General features: G+C 38.5%; 2 protein-coding genes across 2 annotated transcripts; both read left to right on the forward strand.

The window, feature by feature from the left end:
- The first annotated feature begins 106 nt into the window (after positions 1-106).
- mrpl20 (mitochondrial ribosomal protein L20) lies at positions 107-2567 on the forward strand. Its single transcript, XM_028447259.1, has 4 exons — positions 107-323; positions 1497-1607; positions 2053-2130; positions 2212-2567. The coding sequence occupies exons 1-4, from the start codon at positions 237-239 to the stop codon at positions 2383-2385; spliced, it is 450 nt and encodes a 149-aa protein (XP_028303060.1). The 5' UTR covers positions 107-236; the 3' UTR covers positions 2386-2567.
- A 1338-nt stretch (positions 2568-3905) lies between these two features.
- Positions 3906-12884, forward strand: atad3 (ATPase family AAA domain containing 3). Its single transcript, XM_028447258.1, has 16 exons — positions 3906-4195; positions 5587-5663; positions 7486-7587; positions 7683-7742; positions 7825-7894; positions 7972-8137; positions 8306-8375; positions 9117-9272; positions 9362-9418; positions 9507-9632; positions 9718-9842; positions 10888-10939; positions 11026-11096; positions 11195-11362; positions 11959-12067; positions 12141-12884. The coding sequence occupies exons 1-16, from the start codon at positions 4012-4014 to the stop codon at positions 12597-12599; spliced, it is 2052 nt and encodes a 683-aa protein (XP_028303059.1). The 5' UTR covers positions 3906-4011; the 3' UTR covers positions 12600-12884.
- The last annotated feature ends 2196 nt before the right edge of the window (positions 12885-15080 follow it).

A 15080-nucleotide genomic window follows, 5' to 3' on the forward strand; every position in this document is an offset into this window, starting at 1 on the left:
AAGTACCATAACAAAGCAATGTTGTTATTACACATATAACTGTGTTATATTCTTTTTTCATTCTGCTTTAATTCGCGCTCACCTGTGAGCAGTTATTTGTACGGGAAGCCCCGGGTTACAAATCGAGCGCACCCCAATGTTTCCCTCAGTCCAACGCGAGGCTATAACAGCAGCAGGAGGAGAGGAAGAAGAAGAAGAAGGAGGAGAAGAAAAAGTCAGCAAAGGTCGAGGTAGACATGGTGTTCCTCACTCTGCCGTGTTGGATCAGAAACCGAGGAACTGACCGGTTCTGGAAAGTCCAAGAAATCGTCAAACATGCACGGGTAAGACTCCGACTAATTCCTGCTGGAGCACCAGGTCCCATAACCAGGACCCAGAGTGACAGCACAATGATGTAATGTGGAAAACTTAAACTTTGTTGATTTTGGTACGTGTGTGTGTGTGCGTGTGCGTGTGCGTGTTTGTGTGCGCGTGTGTGTGTGTGAGAGTGTGTGTGTTAGTTATATACGGTTGGTTACTGTACAATTTTGTTACAATAGCCCATTTCCTCTTTAAAAGTGACATTATTCTGAGGCCAATGTTACCCCTGAACGTAATGAGTCAGGGTTGGTGTCAATTATGATTGTAATTGCGTAATTGACAATTCATTACAATTATGGCGTTATTATAACTGTAATTGCACATCTGTTGCTGTTGTAATCATAAATGAATTGTAATTGAGTTCCGATAATTGACTTTGTAATTGCAATTGGTATGAAAATTCTATTTAAAAAAAACCCCTATAATTTCATTAAACGCAAACCTGGGGAATTGTGTTACAGTTCTATGCTTTATACATAGTTCATCATTGAATTATGTTTCATATTAAGTTTTCCCTCTAAATTTCAGTTCCCTTGAGTATAATTTTTGTGTTTTTTGTTTTAATTTTTATTTAATAAATTGAAATTGAGGGGTATACTGACAGAAAAACGGCTCAGGCGCACAGACCAAATATATTAATACCAATATTTTTCATGGATGAGGAAGCCTAACAAGGTAACCAAGAGATAAGAAACAAAGTGGATGATGGATATTATATTTTAGTGTATTTTACATCTGATTTAAGACCTGGGTCAAAACTGAGCCATTATCATAATAAGAGATGCTAACAGAAAGCTAACAGAAGAAGAAGGATACGTTTTATGGGGTAATTTATTAAAGGCTCAGTAATGGTGATTAATTGAGTTTGAGAACATAATCGTAATTAACTTTCAGTGGAAAATTTATTTTAATTGTCATTTGAAAAAAATGCTGGTCACCTTATTCATAATTTAGTTATTACGTAGTAATTGAACACGGATAATTGAAGACGTACATGTAATTGACCCCAAGCCCAACCCTATAATGAGTTTATCTCAGTGTGAGGAGATGTTTAGGCTCCCAGGGATTGTCCCTCAGGGTCTTGGGTGTGTTTGATGTTCTCATGATCAGCTCATTGTCCTGTCGTCTCTGTTCAGCATTTCAGAGGTAGGAAGAACCGCTGTTACCGCTTGGCCATGCGGGCTGTACGAAGGGCTTTTGTCTACGCCACGAAAGGTCGTAAACTCAAGAAACGCAACATGAGGACGGTAAGATCTAGTCGGACGTTAAAGAGACTGGTACCAAATTTAGCAGTTTGTTATCAGGAATCCACATGGATCTGTTTTTTAGGTTTTCATGACAAGGCTCCAATCTTCTGCAGCAGTGTTTATAATGTACTGTACGTCAAAGTATGTGAAACCACTGCAGACTGCACAGATGTTACTGGAAATTAACTATTAGTATAATCTTGAACATTTTTATATTTTGTGTTCATGAATGTGTATTGCCCCATTTTTTAAATGAAGAAATCTGACACCTCCATGTTGGCCTTATTAACTACAGTGAGTACTTTCAGTCAACAAACTACTTTCTGAGCTTCACAGTAATGGATCATCTTCTCACAGAAAAATGTGACAGTAATGTAAACATTAATATCTCATAAACCCTTCTTTATTTGTGTTTTTAATTCTGCGTATGCTTCTGTTACTTCAGCTTTGGATCTCGCGTATTGCAGCGGCCACACGAGAGCACGGGATGAAGTATCCTGTCCTCATGCACAACCTGGCAACGGTTAGTTAAAGGCACATTGCAGTATACAGTATCTCCACTCACATTAAGCTGCTGCTAACTTAGCTTTTGCTGTCCTTACAGAGCAGTGTTCAGCTAAACCGCCGTGTGATCTGTGATCTGGCCATCACAGAACCTCGATCGTTCCTCTCACTTGCAAAGCTCGCCAGGGCTCGACAGCAGGAAGGCTTTCGCGCCGCACTGGGTGACGGCAAAGAGCCTCCAGGTGTCTTCTCCCGTGTTGTGATGCTGCAGTAAGAGTAGTGGTACCGATCAGAGCGCAGATCACTTACAGAATTTGAATATCAAGTTCAATAAGGCTAAGTTATGAGTTGATGTCTACATTTAATATTCTGTTGCTTTTGTAAATATGTTTTGCCATTTATTGTGGTAACAATATTTTCTGAATGTTTCTTCAATAAACACATTGATACACCATATTTTCATGGCCTATTACGTATTTGTTTAAACAAAAAACATTCTCTGAAGTCTCTCTCTATTTAAAGTCTTCATTTTACCTTAGGTTTCGGTTTAAGGATTGTTTTTGTCATGCTGCACATGTGACACAGTAGTCTATCTCTGCTCGAATCCAATACCTACAACATTACCTGGCCACTGCCCATAACCCCTGTATCCAAACATGGACATGTATTTATTCCTTTATATACACACACAATGCTGTTAATAACCAGCCCGTTTGGTTGCTGGTTTAACAGGTGAGCAAGAGCACATACAATGATTCATTGGCTGCAATGATGTTTGATTAATTTCCTAATTAAAGGTTTTTGTGTGATTGAAATTCGAACAGGATATTTATTCAGAATGATCTTTTCTATAGTTTACTCCTGATGCATAGAAAGACTTGGCAGCGATCATGAAATAATACATTGTTGTGAGGCACATACTGTATGTGAATTATGACAATGTTTAAATCATGGTGCTTTCTCCAGGACATATAACGTTTCTTATGATTTCATTTGTACAATAAAATGCTACATTTGCATATGCAAATACTCATATATATATCCTCCACTGGGGTCATATTAGACCAGGGGTGTCCCTTTCATTGGGAAATAATTGGGTCTAAAAATCAATAGACAATTTTATTTTTTAAAAAGTAGTTAACTTACTTGTTTTGCCAATAAATATTTAATTACCCATGTAATAGGCAGCATATTATACAGTTGCATCCATTACATTTTACTGATTAACCTTTTTTTTTTTAAAGATTTAACAATAAACGTATAATTATATCTGTTTGTATTAGGGAGTTATAGTAATTTGACACATTTTAAAGATCTGATTTTTATCGTTTTGATTTAAAATATATAATATGAATCCAATTCCCAATTTTAATAATTTCTAAGTGACCTTCACAACAGTCTGTAGACCTGATGTTGGACACTCCTGTGTGGATAGGGCTGTTTGGTTGACTCTCATTATAAAGATACAGATCGTTTGTAAGTTATAATTTAGTTAAAATGTTTAGAATAGGCAATGCTGCGTTTTGCCATCAGTGGCATCATTTATTCATGTCGACAAACCCCAGGCTTTCTCAGAACAGTCTGATGCAACCAATATTATAAGATTCGCTTCTATTTCAATGTGATTTGACCCTTTGCGACTACCGTCGGGATCATGGGCGGGAATAAACGAATGACCTCCAAAGAACGCCTCTCCACCGCAGCTAATGAGAAGATGACATATACATCCTCAGCGAATCAGCGTTTCCGTTATTTGGCTACACCTGCCCCTTCTCTTGCACATGCGCATGAGTCAGCGGCGTGACACGCGTGTGGAGGAAGTGCTCATACAGAGCAGCAGTAGCTGACACTAGTCTCTGCTTATAACTGGACAAACTGCTCATTTCCTCCCTATACCAGCATGTCGTGGCTCTTCGGTCTGAACAGAGGACAACCGGAGCCTCCTCCCGGTTTGCCGGAGCCGCCTCCTCCACCTGCCGGAGGCTCCAGCGGCGGCGGAGATAAACCCAAGGACAAATGGAGCAACTTCGACCCCACCGGGCTGGAACGGGCTGCCCAGGCGGCCAAGGAGCTCGACAAGTCTCGTAAGTGTTAGTGGGTCTGTGTGGGTTCCTATAACGTGGAGAAATAATAATAATAGTAAAAGAGAAGACTTGTAGCTGTACGCAGAGGCATGGTGGTGGTGCCATCATGCACACATGGTTACTACAGTGATGCAGTAGCTCAGATATTAAGGCCCACATGGTCTGGCAGCAGCATTCATACTAACAGTGATAATTAGATTTATTTAAAGCGACATGATGTGCAAAACCATCATGTCACTACTACCAACTCTGCTGACTGATGCACATTTTTTTTAACATCAGTCAAACTATTTTTCTTGCATAGCTAAACAAAAACCTACCACTGAAACCTGTACTTTCAACACTGTGTGCAGGTATTCTTGCATTGAGGCACTGCACACATGCTCAGAAGCCCTTTCTGTTGTCCTGGGCTGCTGCATCCTTTTGTCCTCCACACTATATTCATAGACGCCTCTGACACATGTCCTTGGACTTGACTGATAATAACTGATGTCTCACAGCCCTACCTATCACCAAGAAACATATTCCCCCGCCGCACTGTAAAAAAAATTAAATAAATAAAACAATTGAATCTATATGTATGGAATGCCAGTCTTCATAAATGCAGTTAGGCCTGGGAAATGTATCAAGAGTTAAGATATATCCAGATTTCTATTTGGGCGACATTGAAAACTACAATATTGCCTATAAAGATAAGGAGGTTCCCGTGCCATTTACATCCAACACACACAAGCAAATAATTAGTATCATGACATATGTCCCACCTAATGTTTAGCACTTTGATTTTATGTTTTGTACATTGATTTAAAAAATATTATAACTTACTCATACTTGTTTTTCTGTGTAGATTGATTTTAGTGGTACCACATAAATCTATTTGATGTAGGCCTGGGAAATCTATCGAGAGTCAAGATACATTGAATTCTCCATTTTGGCGATATAGAAAATTACAATAGCCAATATTTATAGCTTATTTTGTATTAAAATACTCATTTTATGAGTCGCTGTATTCACTCCTTGTCAGAACAACATGAAAAGCTCAGTTAGATGGATTTCTGAGTGTCCAAAAATGAGCCACATTACAGAACTCACTCACACGTGCTGTCCCTTAGAGGGGAAAATATATTGTGCGACTGTTTGTTCATAAATGTGCCTTTTGCATCAGTAAATTGAACCCTGAATTGTCTTTGTGGTCAGACTTTATTGAGTTAATAATATCTAGATTTATATTGTAAATCAACATTTTTAGAAAAAATATTGATATGAGGTTTGGCTGATATTGCCCAGCCCTTATTTAACATTGAATAAGTAGCTTTCATACAGGTGGTGGGGGGGAACAGGTAAATCAACCTAGATACGTGATTAATAGATCACCTCTTTGTATCATCCAGGACATGCCAAAGAGGCCCTGGATCTGGCTCGCATGCAGGAACAGACCACTCAGATGGAACACCAGGGCAAGATGAAGGTACAGTGGACAACACCATTCACTAAGGGTGGGGGGAAATCTATTTTTTACGATTTATCGCATTTTTTTGGATGCCAATTTTAATCATCGTTTCTGCTTTCCAGTAGAGCTGAACGATTAATTGCATTTGCAATATTATCGCAATATCATAAAACGTGATTTTTCCAATTGCAAAGGCTGCAATTTTTAAAATAAAATGTTTTCTTGTTAAGTTCAGAGAGTGTTTAAGAAGTGCAGTCCACATGTTTCATGAAATGTGAAGTTAGTTAGATATGTTGAAGATAAAAAGCCGCAGATTTGTTTGCTTTATTGTTGTAATCTGTGCTTTAAAATTTACATTTTACATTTATTTAAAGTTTAAATAAATCTGAAAATGTTTATTATGAAACAGATTGATTTATTGCTTGTGTTGATTGAAAAATACATGTCAAGAGGCCCTTGAAAAAAAGAATCGCATAATAAATTGCAAAATTGAGGAAAAATTTGCAATTAGATTATTTTCAGCCCTACTTCCCAGTATCGATTTTTTTTAAATTTTTTGATGTTGTATTTTTCACATTTACGTGGGTGACCACTGGGTGGCGATATTGCACCAACAAGCGAGTGTAAACATGAGGAAGACTTGCAGCACGAAGAAGAGTTGCAGCAGCTGTGATTTCCCTTTAGTAAACAAACCAACAACCGTGATTAAACCTTCACCTGTACGATTTAAATCAAAAGTATGAACATACTTTTAATCGATTCCATGGCGAACGGATTTAGACACATGACCAAAGCAGTATTAAACTATGCACCGGACGAGTAGCGCATTGTGTAACACAACGAACATTACTGGTCATCTTGTCCGTCATCATCCGGACACAAAAGTTAGAGCAAAATAAGACACCGGCAGCAGACCCACGGATCCTGGATGGGATATTGAATAAACTTATCCAGGTAATGAAGCCAGTCAAGCTGACTACGTGCATTACGTCAGATGAGGCAGATCCAACCCTGTACATCACAGCCCCGCGACACGCACACCTCCTTCAAGCTACACATGCACGCCAAAAGATTGACCATCAGCTGTTCAAATTTACCAGTTTTAGACGGGACAAAATGCCCAGTGGGCACGTCAGCTGCAGCTTGTGAAATGAAACTCTGACAGACCTCAGAATGATGTCCACGCTGGTCAACTGTTTTACACTGTGTACAACGTAAAGCCACAGATGACAAGTGTAACATTGATGATGGATGATGACGACTAATCAATCATTTCTGATTGTAAGGAGTTAATAAAATCAAGCTTTCCAAACAAACAAATGTTTTTCTGTCGTTAGTTTGAGGGGGAAAAAAGAGAGATTTTAACTGTGGCTCAGACAAAAAAAAATTAGGTTGATCTTCACACTGTAATACATTGCAACGTCTCTTTTGGAGCAGCCTAACAACCAGCATGTTGACCAGCTCCTGTTCCTACACTAAAACCTAGACACTCTAAAGCACTAGCTTGATGAACAGTAAAAGTTTCAGTTGACTAATTTCAAAAAGTTATATACAAATGCTGTTTACCTCCTTTCTGATGGAGATTTTATTTATTTCAGTATAAGTAATAATAAATCACTGAATAAATAATTATAAATCACTGAATGTGATGTGTATTGTTTTTTGGAACTGTGATGCATTTCTGGTAGTTTAGGATTCAACTTTTGTTTGACACAAATTTTTTTTCCTTATCCAATCATCACTGTAGAATTGCAATTTAAATTGAATCGGGGTTACAAAAACTTGACTTGGTAGATTCTTTGGTCGTTTCTAATCCTTTTCCTTTGCGTGGTTGTAACAGGAGTATGAGGCAGCTGTGGAGCAGCTCAAAGGTGACCAGATTCGAATCCAGGCTGAGGAGAGGAGGAAGACTTTGAATGAGGAAACCAAGCAGCATCAAGCTGTAAGAAAAGAAAGAAAAATCTGATTTATTTTTGTTTTCTCCTGTGAACACATTTCTGACCAAACCCTGATTTTTGCTTTTTTTGCCCCCCCCAGAGAGCTCAGTACCAAGACAAGCTGGCTAGACAGCGATATGAGGAACAACTAAGACAGCAGGTAAAGACTCTTCTCAAAATGTAGGACTCAACCATTCAAATTAAGAAACAGCTTCTTAATATCTTCTTAAAATGTTCATCAGCAACTGTTGAATGAGGAGAACCTTCGCAGACAGGAGGAGTCTGTGCATAAACAGGAGGCCATGAGGAAAGGTACATTGTTCCTCTCTTGACACTGGTGACGAGGATGGTTTTAAACATTTTTTGGGGGTTTGATGTTCTTTTGATAGCTACGATCGAGCATGAGATGGAGCTCAGACACAAGAACGAGCTTCTGCGTATTGAAGCTGAATCCAAAGCTCGAGCTCGTGTGGAGAGAGAAAACGCTGACATCATCCGAGAGCAAATCCGTCTGAAGGCAGCCGAGCACAGACAAACCGTCCTGGAGTCGATAAAGTGAGTGATTTCTGTCGTTATTGCTGCATGTCCTGTATGAAGGGCTTTGGCTGATGTCATATTCTCACCATCAAGATTTTCTGCCATCATTTAAATTTGAATGTTGATAAACATTCTCAACAGTAGCTTTTGATTAGAAAAAAAAAAAACTTGTGTTCTTGCATCCAGAACTGCTGGGGCTGTGTTTGGAGAAGGATTCAGAGCTTTTGTGTCTGACTGGGACAAAGTTACTGCAACGGTATGACCTGCACACAAACTCCTATTCCTCTTAAAAAGAAATGCAAGTTTTACAGATTATAACTGAAGAATGGCAGATTGACCAATCAGAGGAATATTCACTCTGCGATGGCTTGAAAGTACCACTATAATTCTGTCGCTGTATTACAGATACAGCCACATTATTGGGTATTGCCTAATTAACACTAATGACAACATACAATAGTTTATTTTACCCATATTTGTAAACTTGTTTGCAATTCCATAGTCAATATTTTTTTGCAATGTCGAACTTAATGTTTAATGGTATTTAGCTACAATATTTCAAAGCAACAGAACGGCTAACAATACAATTGGTTTTCATTTTGCGACCTACTGTTCCCTACCGATAAGGTGATGCATTACATTTCTATCTACATATGTTGTAAATGACATTTGAACAGCAAGGTTGATCGTGTTGCTTTATTTTTGTCGTTTATCTCACGGAAGTGACAGAATAGTGTTAATTATTTTGTTTTGTAATGGTTGAGTTTTGTGTGTAATGATGAGGTAAGTGCACCAAAATGAGATTTTTTTTTTTTTTCCTTCACATGCATAAAAGTAAATGTCAATGGTTATCAAACATCTGCGATATGAGAAAAAGTGCAATAGCATTATGGAACTAACCAAATTAAAACAGACAGGGTTAGAGGGTGCAGCTGGTGAGTCCTCCGTTCACTCACTGGTCTAACGTTGTGTGGTTGTTACTTTTTCATGCCATCAGGTGGCCGGATTGACCCTTCTAGCTGTTGGTGTGTATTCAGCCCGTAATGCCACTGCGGTGGCCGGCCGCTACATTGAGGCTAGACTTGGGAAGCCTTCACTGGTGCGGGAGACGTCTCGATTTACTGTCGGGGAGGCCATCAAACATCCAGTGAAGGTAGCTGATAAAGATGTGGTGGTATTTTTTTCCTTTTTGTTTCTGAAAATGAGCCCTTGGCTTACATGTAATGTTCTCCATCTGTTCAGACAATCAAAAGGTTGAAGAGTAAACCTCAGGATGCCCTAGAGGGAGTTGTGCTTAGTGTAAGTGTACATCAGATGTTAAAAACAATGACAATATATAGGCTTTATACATATCTGTAAATAGACGGCTTTCATTTTCTTCCTGCAGCCTACCTTAGAGGAGCGTGTGCGCGATATTGCCATAGCAACAAGAAACACGAGGCAGAACCATGGCCTCTACAGGAACATCCTAATGTATGGCCCCCCAGGAACAGGGAAAACCCTGTTTGCAAAGGTAAACTGAGTGTTGAGCTACACAAGTGTTTAGACGGCTAGAAACCAGCATGTGGAGTAACTGGTTGCTGGTTTGTGTTGAGCAGAAGATGGCAATGCACTCTGGGATGGACTACGCTATTATGACGGGTGGTGATGTAGCGCCAATGGGCCGTGATGGAGTCACTGCCATGCATAAAGTGTTTGACTGGGCCAACACAAGTCGACGCGGGTAGGCAACACACTACACACACAGACACACACACACACACTAGGGATGGGAATTGATAAGAATTTAGCAATTCCGATTCCATTATCAATACTGCTCATCAATTCTCATTGGGTGAGAGAATTAAATAATAATACAAATGGATTTTGTTTGCTTTAACTTTATTATATTATCTTTGTCTCTTTAATTTCCTGCAGGGATATCAGCTTTATTTTAATCCACCAGGTATAGATTGTTTTCACTGGATAATAATATATACAAAAGCGCTATATAAAATTGATGAATTATAATTTTTTATTATTATTACAACATATGACACATTTTGGCGACAAACATTTGAGAATGTATACAGTGCACCTTTTGAACTTTAACCACTTGATCCAAAACTAATTCAGACAAAAAAGAACATATTAACCAAAAGTACAGCTGCACTTATTGTTATGTATTTAAACGGTAAAGCTTTAGTTTAGCATTTGTTTACATTTCTATAAATGGACCTTCAGAGACGCCGTCCCTGTTGTTACATGTGACGTCATCAGCCATGTGTGAGAATGTGTGACAGAGCAAACTAAAGACAACGATCAGTGCAGGCAAACAAATGATTCCCGGGAATTGGATTACTGGGAACCGGTTCTCAGAAGGAACCGGTTTTCGATTCCCATCCCTAACACACACACACTACAGTTGGATATAAATCTAAATCTACAAATGTGTGTTCCAGATGTCTCATTGTAGTGCAGTGGTTCCCAACCATTTTTTTTATATTACAATTTTGTGAATTAGAATTTATCACGTTTGTTACAGTGTTAGAAATACAGAGTAGCAAGTCAAAACATGGTATATTGCATTTTATTTGAACTACATTTATATTTGAGAAAGTATAAAAATAAAATAATTTTATTATAATAAAGAATTTGAATCAGTAATTACTAGACTACTACAATTACTAGGCAACCCTATTTAAATTCCAGGCGACCCCACATGGGGTCACAACCCCAGGGTTGAAAAACACTGTATTGTGTCCTAACTCTAAAAAATCTTCCCACAGGCTGCTGCTGTTTGTTGATGAAGCTGACGCATTCCTCCGCAAGCGATCCACTGTAAGTCTGCACCTCACCTCAAACAATTCTAATATGTGCATCCAATGTGTGGCTGTTCCTCACTGATGTCTTTCATTCATTAATAGGAGAAAATAAGTGAAGACCTGAGAGCCACATTGAATGCTTTTCTGTACAGAACTGGAGAACAGAGCAAAAAGTAAACTATTATTTTTACACCCAAACCATGCATGTTTATTATGCTTTCCTGATCCCAGTTAATCCCCAGCTAATGATCCTGTTTTCGCTTATTTGCAGGTTTATGTTGGTGTTGGCCAGTAACCAGCCAGAGCAGTTTGACTGGGCCATTAACGACCGCATTGATGAAATAGTTAATTTTGCTCTGCCTGGTCCTGAGGAGAGAGAGAGGCTGGTGCGCTTATACTTTGACAAATATGTTCTGGAGCCAGCCACAGGAGGGAGGCAGTGAGTCATCTTTTTTCACTATTTCCTTCAAGGGTTGAACAGGCCTTATATTAAGCAGTGTTCATACAGCATGTTCAACATGGATAACAAAGTAACCAATGTAATGTGTGGTTAAGTGAAGATGTATTTTTAAAAATGTGTGCTTGACAGAGGCAATAGACTCGTGCAGCCAAAGGCAACCTTGGCTTTACATCCCTGTTAGGATGCAAAGTGGTAAAGGTAGTAATAATTTAATTGACGCCTTTTCCCCAACAACAATGGGAGACGATACAAATGAGTTACATAAATCAGAACCAGTTTGGTGCAGCGGTGGGTTAGAGAAGGAGTTCTGTGTAAAATGAAGTTCTTTTCTGTCACTAAGGTCAACAAAAGAGAGGAACCATCTTGGCTGTGGCAGGATGTCATACTATTGGACATTAATGATAATCTAGTGGACTGATATTTAAACTGAAACTTGACTAAGAATTCTTACGTTATGTAAACAAAATAAATATGTATTTTTTTTTTTTACATATGGTGTGAAAATAACCACTTAATGCAAGTTTTACACGATGCCTTGTCATGATGTATTTCTGTTTGTGTGTTGCTTATTTAAGGAGGATGAAACTGGCACAGTTTGATTATGGTAAGAAGTGCTCTGACATTGCGAAGCGGATAGATGGCATGTCAGGGAGGGAGATCTCTAAACTAGGAGTTGCTTGGCAGGTATGACTCACGACACCAACTCTCTGCACCTCTACTTGATTGTTTGTGAACAGTTGTTTCATGTTCCTTCCAGGCAGCAGCGTACTCGTCTGAAGATGGGATCCTAACGGAAGCTATGATCGATGCCCGGGTGGATGATGCTATCAAGCAGCACCTTCAGAAGATGGACTGGCTGTATAGAGACGAGGAGACTTCAGTGAAGAACCTCACTTCCCCAGCAGCTGGGGAGACTGGTGTGGGAGGCAAAATGGGGTTTATTCTTCCCGTTAGCAACGCACCTGAAGCTCAGGAGGTGATTGCACCTGTACTCGATATACATACAAAGACTGAAGAGGAAAAAATGCAACCTCCTACAGACATCGACCAAGCAGTGCCATTCACAAGTGCAGAGAATAGATGTGAAGATGCTACTAATGCAGAAGCTACAAGTGACAGTTCAGGCCCTCCTGCAGCACCTGTAGAGGGTGAAGACAAGCTGTCACAGAAACAAAAGAAGGAATCTTCTCCTTCCAATGAGGGGACACCAGTTTAAATCATGTATTTGTTTGATAAAGGTTTACAGTGGCTTTGTTCTGCCAGGTGCTAATGTCTGTCAGTTTAGGCCTAAAACTGTATTGTCTTTGATGGAGGATGAAGTCACAGGAATGATAGACATAACCAATTAACTTTTGAACAAAATACTTTTAATATGTAATGAATACGCCATACATATGATATCACAGCAACAGAAATATTACGCATTGTAGTGTCATGAAAGATGAAAATGTTCAAATAATTTGTTTACATAAAAATGATGATAAAAATTGGTTAAAGTTGATGGTGCCATTATTTTGTTGTAATTGCTTTTTTGAAGCCTTAGTGCTAGGTGTTAGGCGAGCAGGTTCAGGTGACTTTATTAGTACCCGTAGTTAGATTTGTTTTGTAGTGAAAAACAGGATGGCATCTGCATTGACATTTAAACAACAGACCAAAAAGCACTGACAAAAACAGACAGTCAATGACACATCGTACTCGCAGGCTGACCAGGACCAAAGGAAAGCGGGTCAACTGAGCAATTGAAAAATTAATAAATCAAGGGAGTTCTGGGCGCGTGTGTATTTCTCCCCGACACTGTTTGTTTGACCTGGAGCTTTTTTAACAGCTTCCACTTACCCCTAGTGTGTGCATCGTTATTTTGGACTTATTTGGTGTTGCAAAACATTTATTTTAATTTTATCGTGAATGCGGATTAGCCTGGGAAGTTTAACAAATGAAACCTATTCAGCTTTTGATCGCAGTGTGAGGGAGCACTAGCACACCTATATCTATAAAAGTAAGGAAGTTTTGCATGCGTGTTTGTGGAGCAAATTTTCGATGTGCATCCGTAATTTTATGTTGAGATTACGGCTCCCTTGTGGTACTGAACACGATGCTTCCGATTCATGACGTTGCAGTTTGTTTGGGTCAATATTTTTGTACTGCTAAAAAATTGTTAAGTTAATATTTTATGGTTATTTAGAATTAATTTTGAAGTTATTTGGTGGTGCAAAATGTTTATTTTAATTTTATTTCACCCGGACGGCACATTCATGTTTACCCAGAAGTGAAAGCTATTCAGCTTTTCAGTGTGAGGGGACGCTAGAGCACCAATCTGTTCATTTACAACCTCTAATCTGTAGAAGACCACATGGACCAGTGTCCCATCAGAGGCTGCAGCTGGATACTATTGATTATTTTGGACTTATTTGGTATGGCAAATCGGTGCCGTTTTTTTTCTTTCTCAAGTCTCAAGCATTTCAACAACCTGTGACGGAGTGTGTATGCGCGCGGCTGATGTGTGTGCGTGTTAGAGAACCCATGGAAGAGATGGAGTCCCACACAGCAACCAGGAAGACAGGTAACGAGTCTCTTACACTCACACACAGCTCAAAACGCCCTCAACACACGTAAGGTATTTATAGTAAAAACATACTAAATGAGCAAAATAAAACAAAACACAAAGGCCCTCCCCTCATGGGGGTGGGGGTTAATGTAAATGTACCAAAAACCTTAATAAAAAATAAGTTTAAAAAAAAAAAAAGAATCAACTCTTCCCTGCACTTTCCATTTCCTTACCTGAGTCTCCTAAGTGTAACACTGCCCTCTCTTTTTATATCCTCCTTTAATAAAGTATTTCTTACCCCTCCTTGGGGAGGGCTGATGATGGTCACAATTATGCAATAAAATAAATGCATTTATTTAATTGCAATAACAAAACATGCATTGCTGTCTTTAAAAAAAAATGATACTAAGACATTGGTGATTGTCAGGGTCAAACATGAGCCCATCAAAGATAAAGACATACACAAATTATATAGGTCAAAGCACAGTTTTCCAAAGTTTAAATCTTACAGTATTCTTTAAATTTGGAGATGTTTTACATTTAGAAATCACACGATCAGTTATAGTTAGTTAAAGATGACATTTACTGCTGATATAAAGCAATACAAAGTATGTTCAAGATTATTGATTTATTCATTATTTTAGGAGTCTATGTCTGTGTATTTGATTTATTAGGTATATCTATGTATATGTGTATGTATATGAGGTTTTTTTTTTTGTGTGTATTGAGTTTGGTATTTAGAATAGAATTATTCTTATTTGTTAATGATTTAGATTTCGTGCACTTTGGTCAAACTCTCTTTCTTAGTGTTAATCTGAGTGTCCCAGTTATTTATATCTGATTTGTCTAATCGCTTACGTACTGTACTTTTTTTGTGTTATTAGATTTATATTAAGTTGAAATCAGATGTTCTAAAACTGTTTGTTCTGTAGGCTTTGAGCTGAATATATTTTATTATGGGTAAATACGAGCTATTGGACATTTAATTATAGTATGTTAAAAGAAATTATGAATAATAATCCATATTTTCAATGACCAATGTTCTAATGTTTTAATATTTTAACCAATGACATAATCAATGTAGAGCTATAGGACCGATGACTTCAAGCTAGGACTGATGACTACCTGCTATCACACACGACTGTCAAGTGG

The sequence above is a fragment of the Gouania willdenowi genome, chromosome 5, assembly GCF_900634775.1.
Source record: "Gouania willdenowi chromosome 5, fGouWil2.1, whole genome shotgun sequence".
NCBI lineage: Eukaryota > Metazoa > Chordata > Actinopteri > Blenniiformes > Gobiesocidae > Gouania > Gouania willdenowi.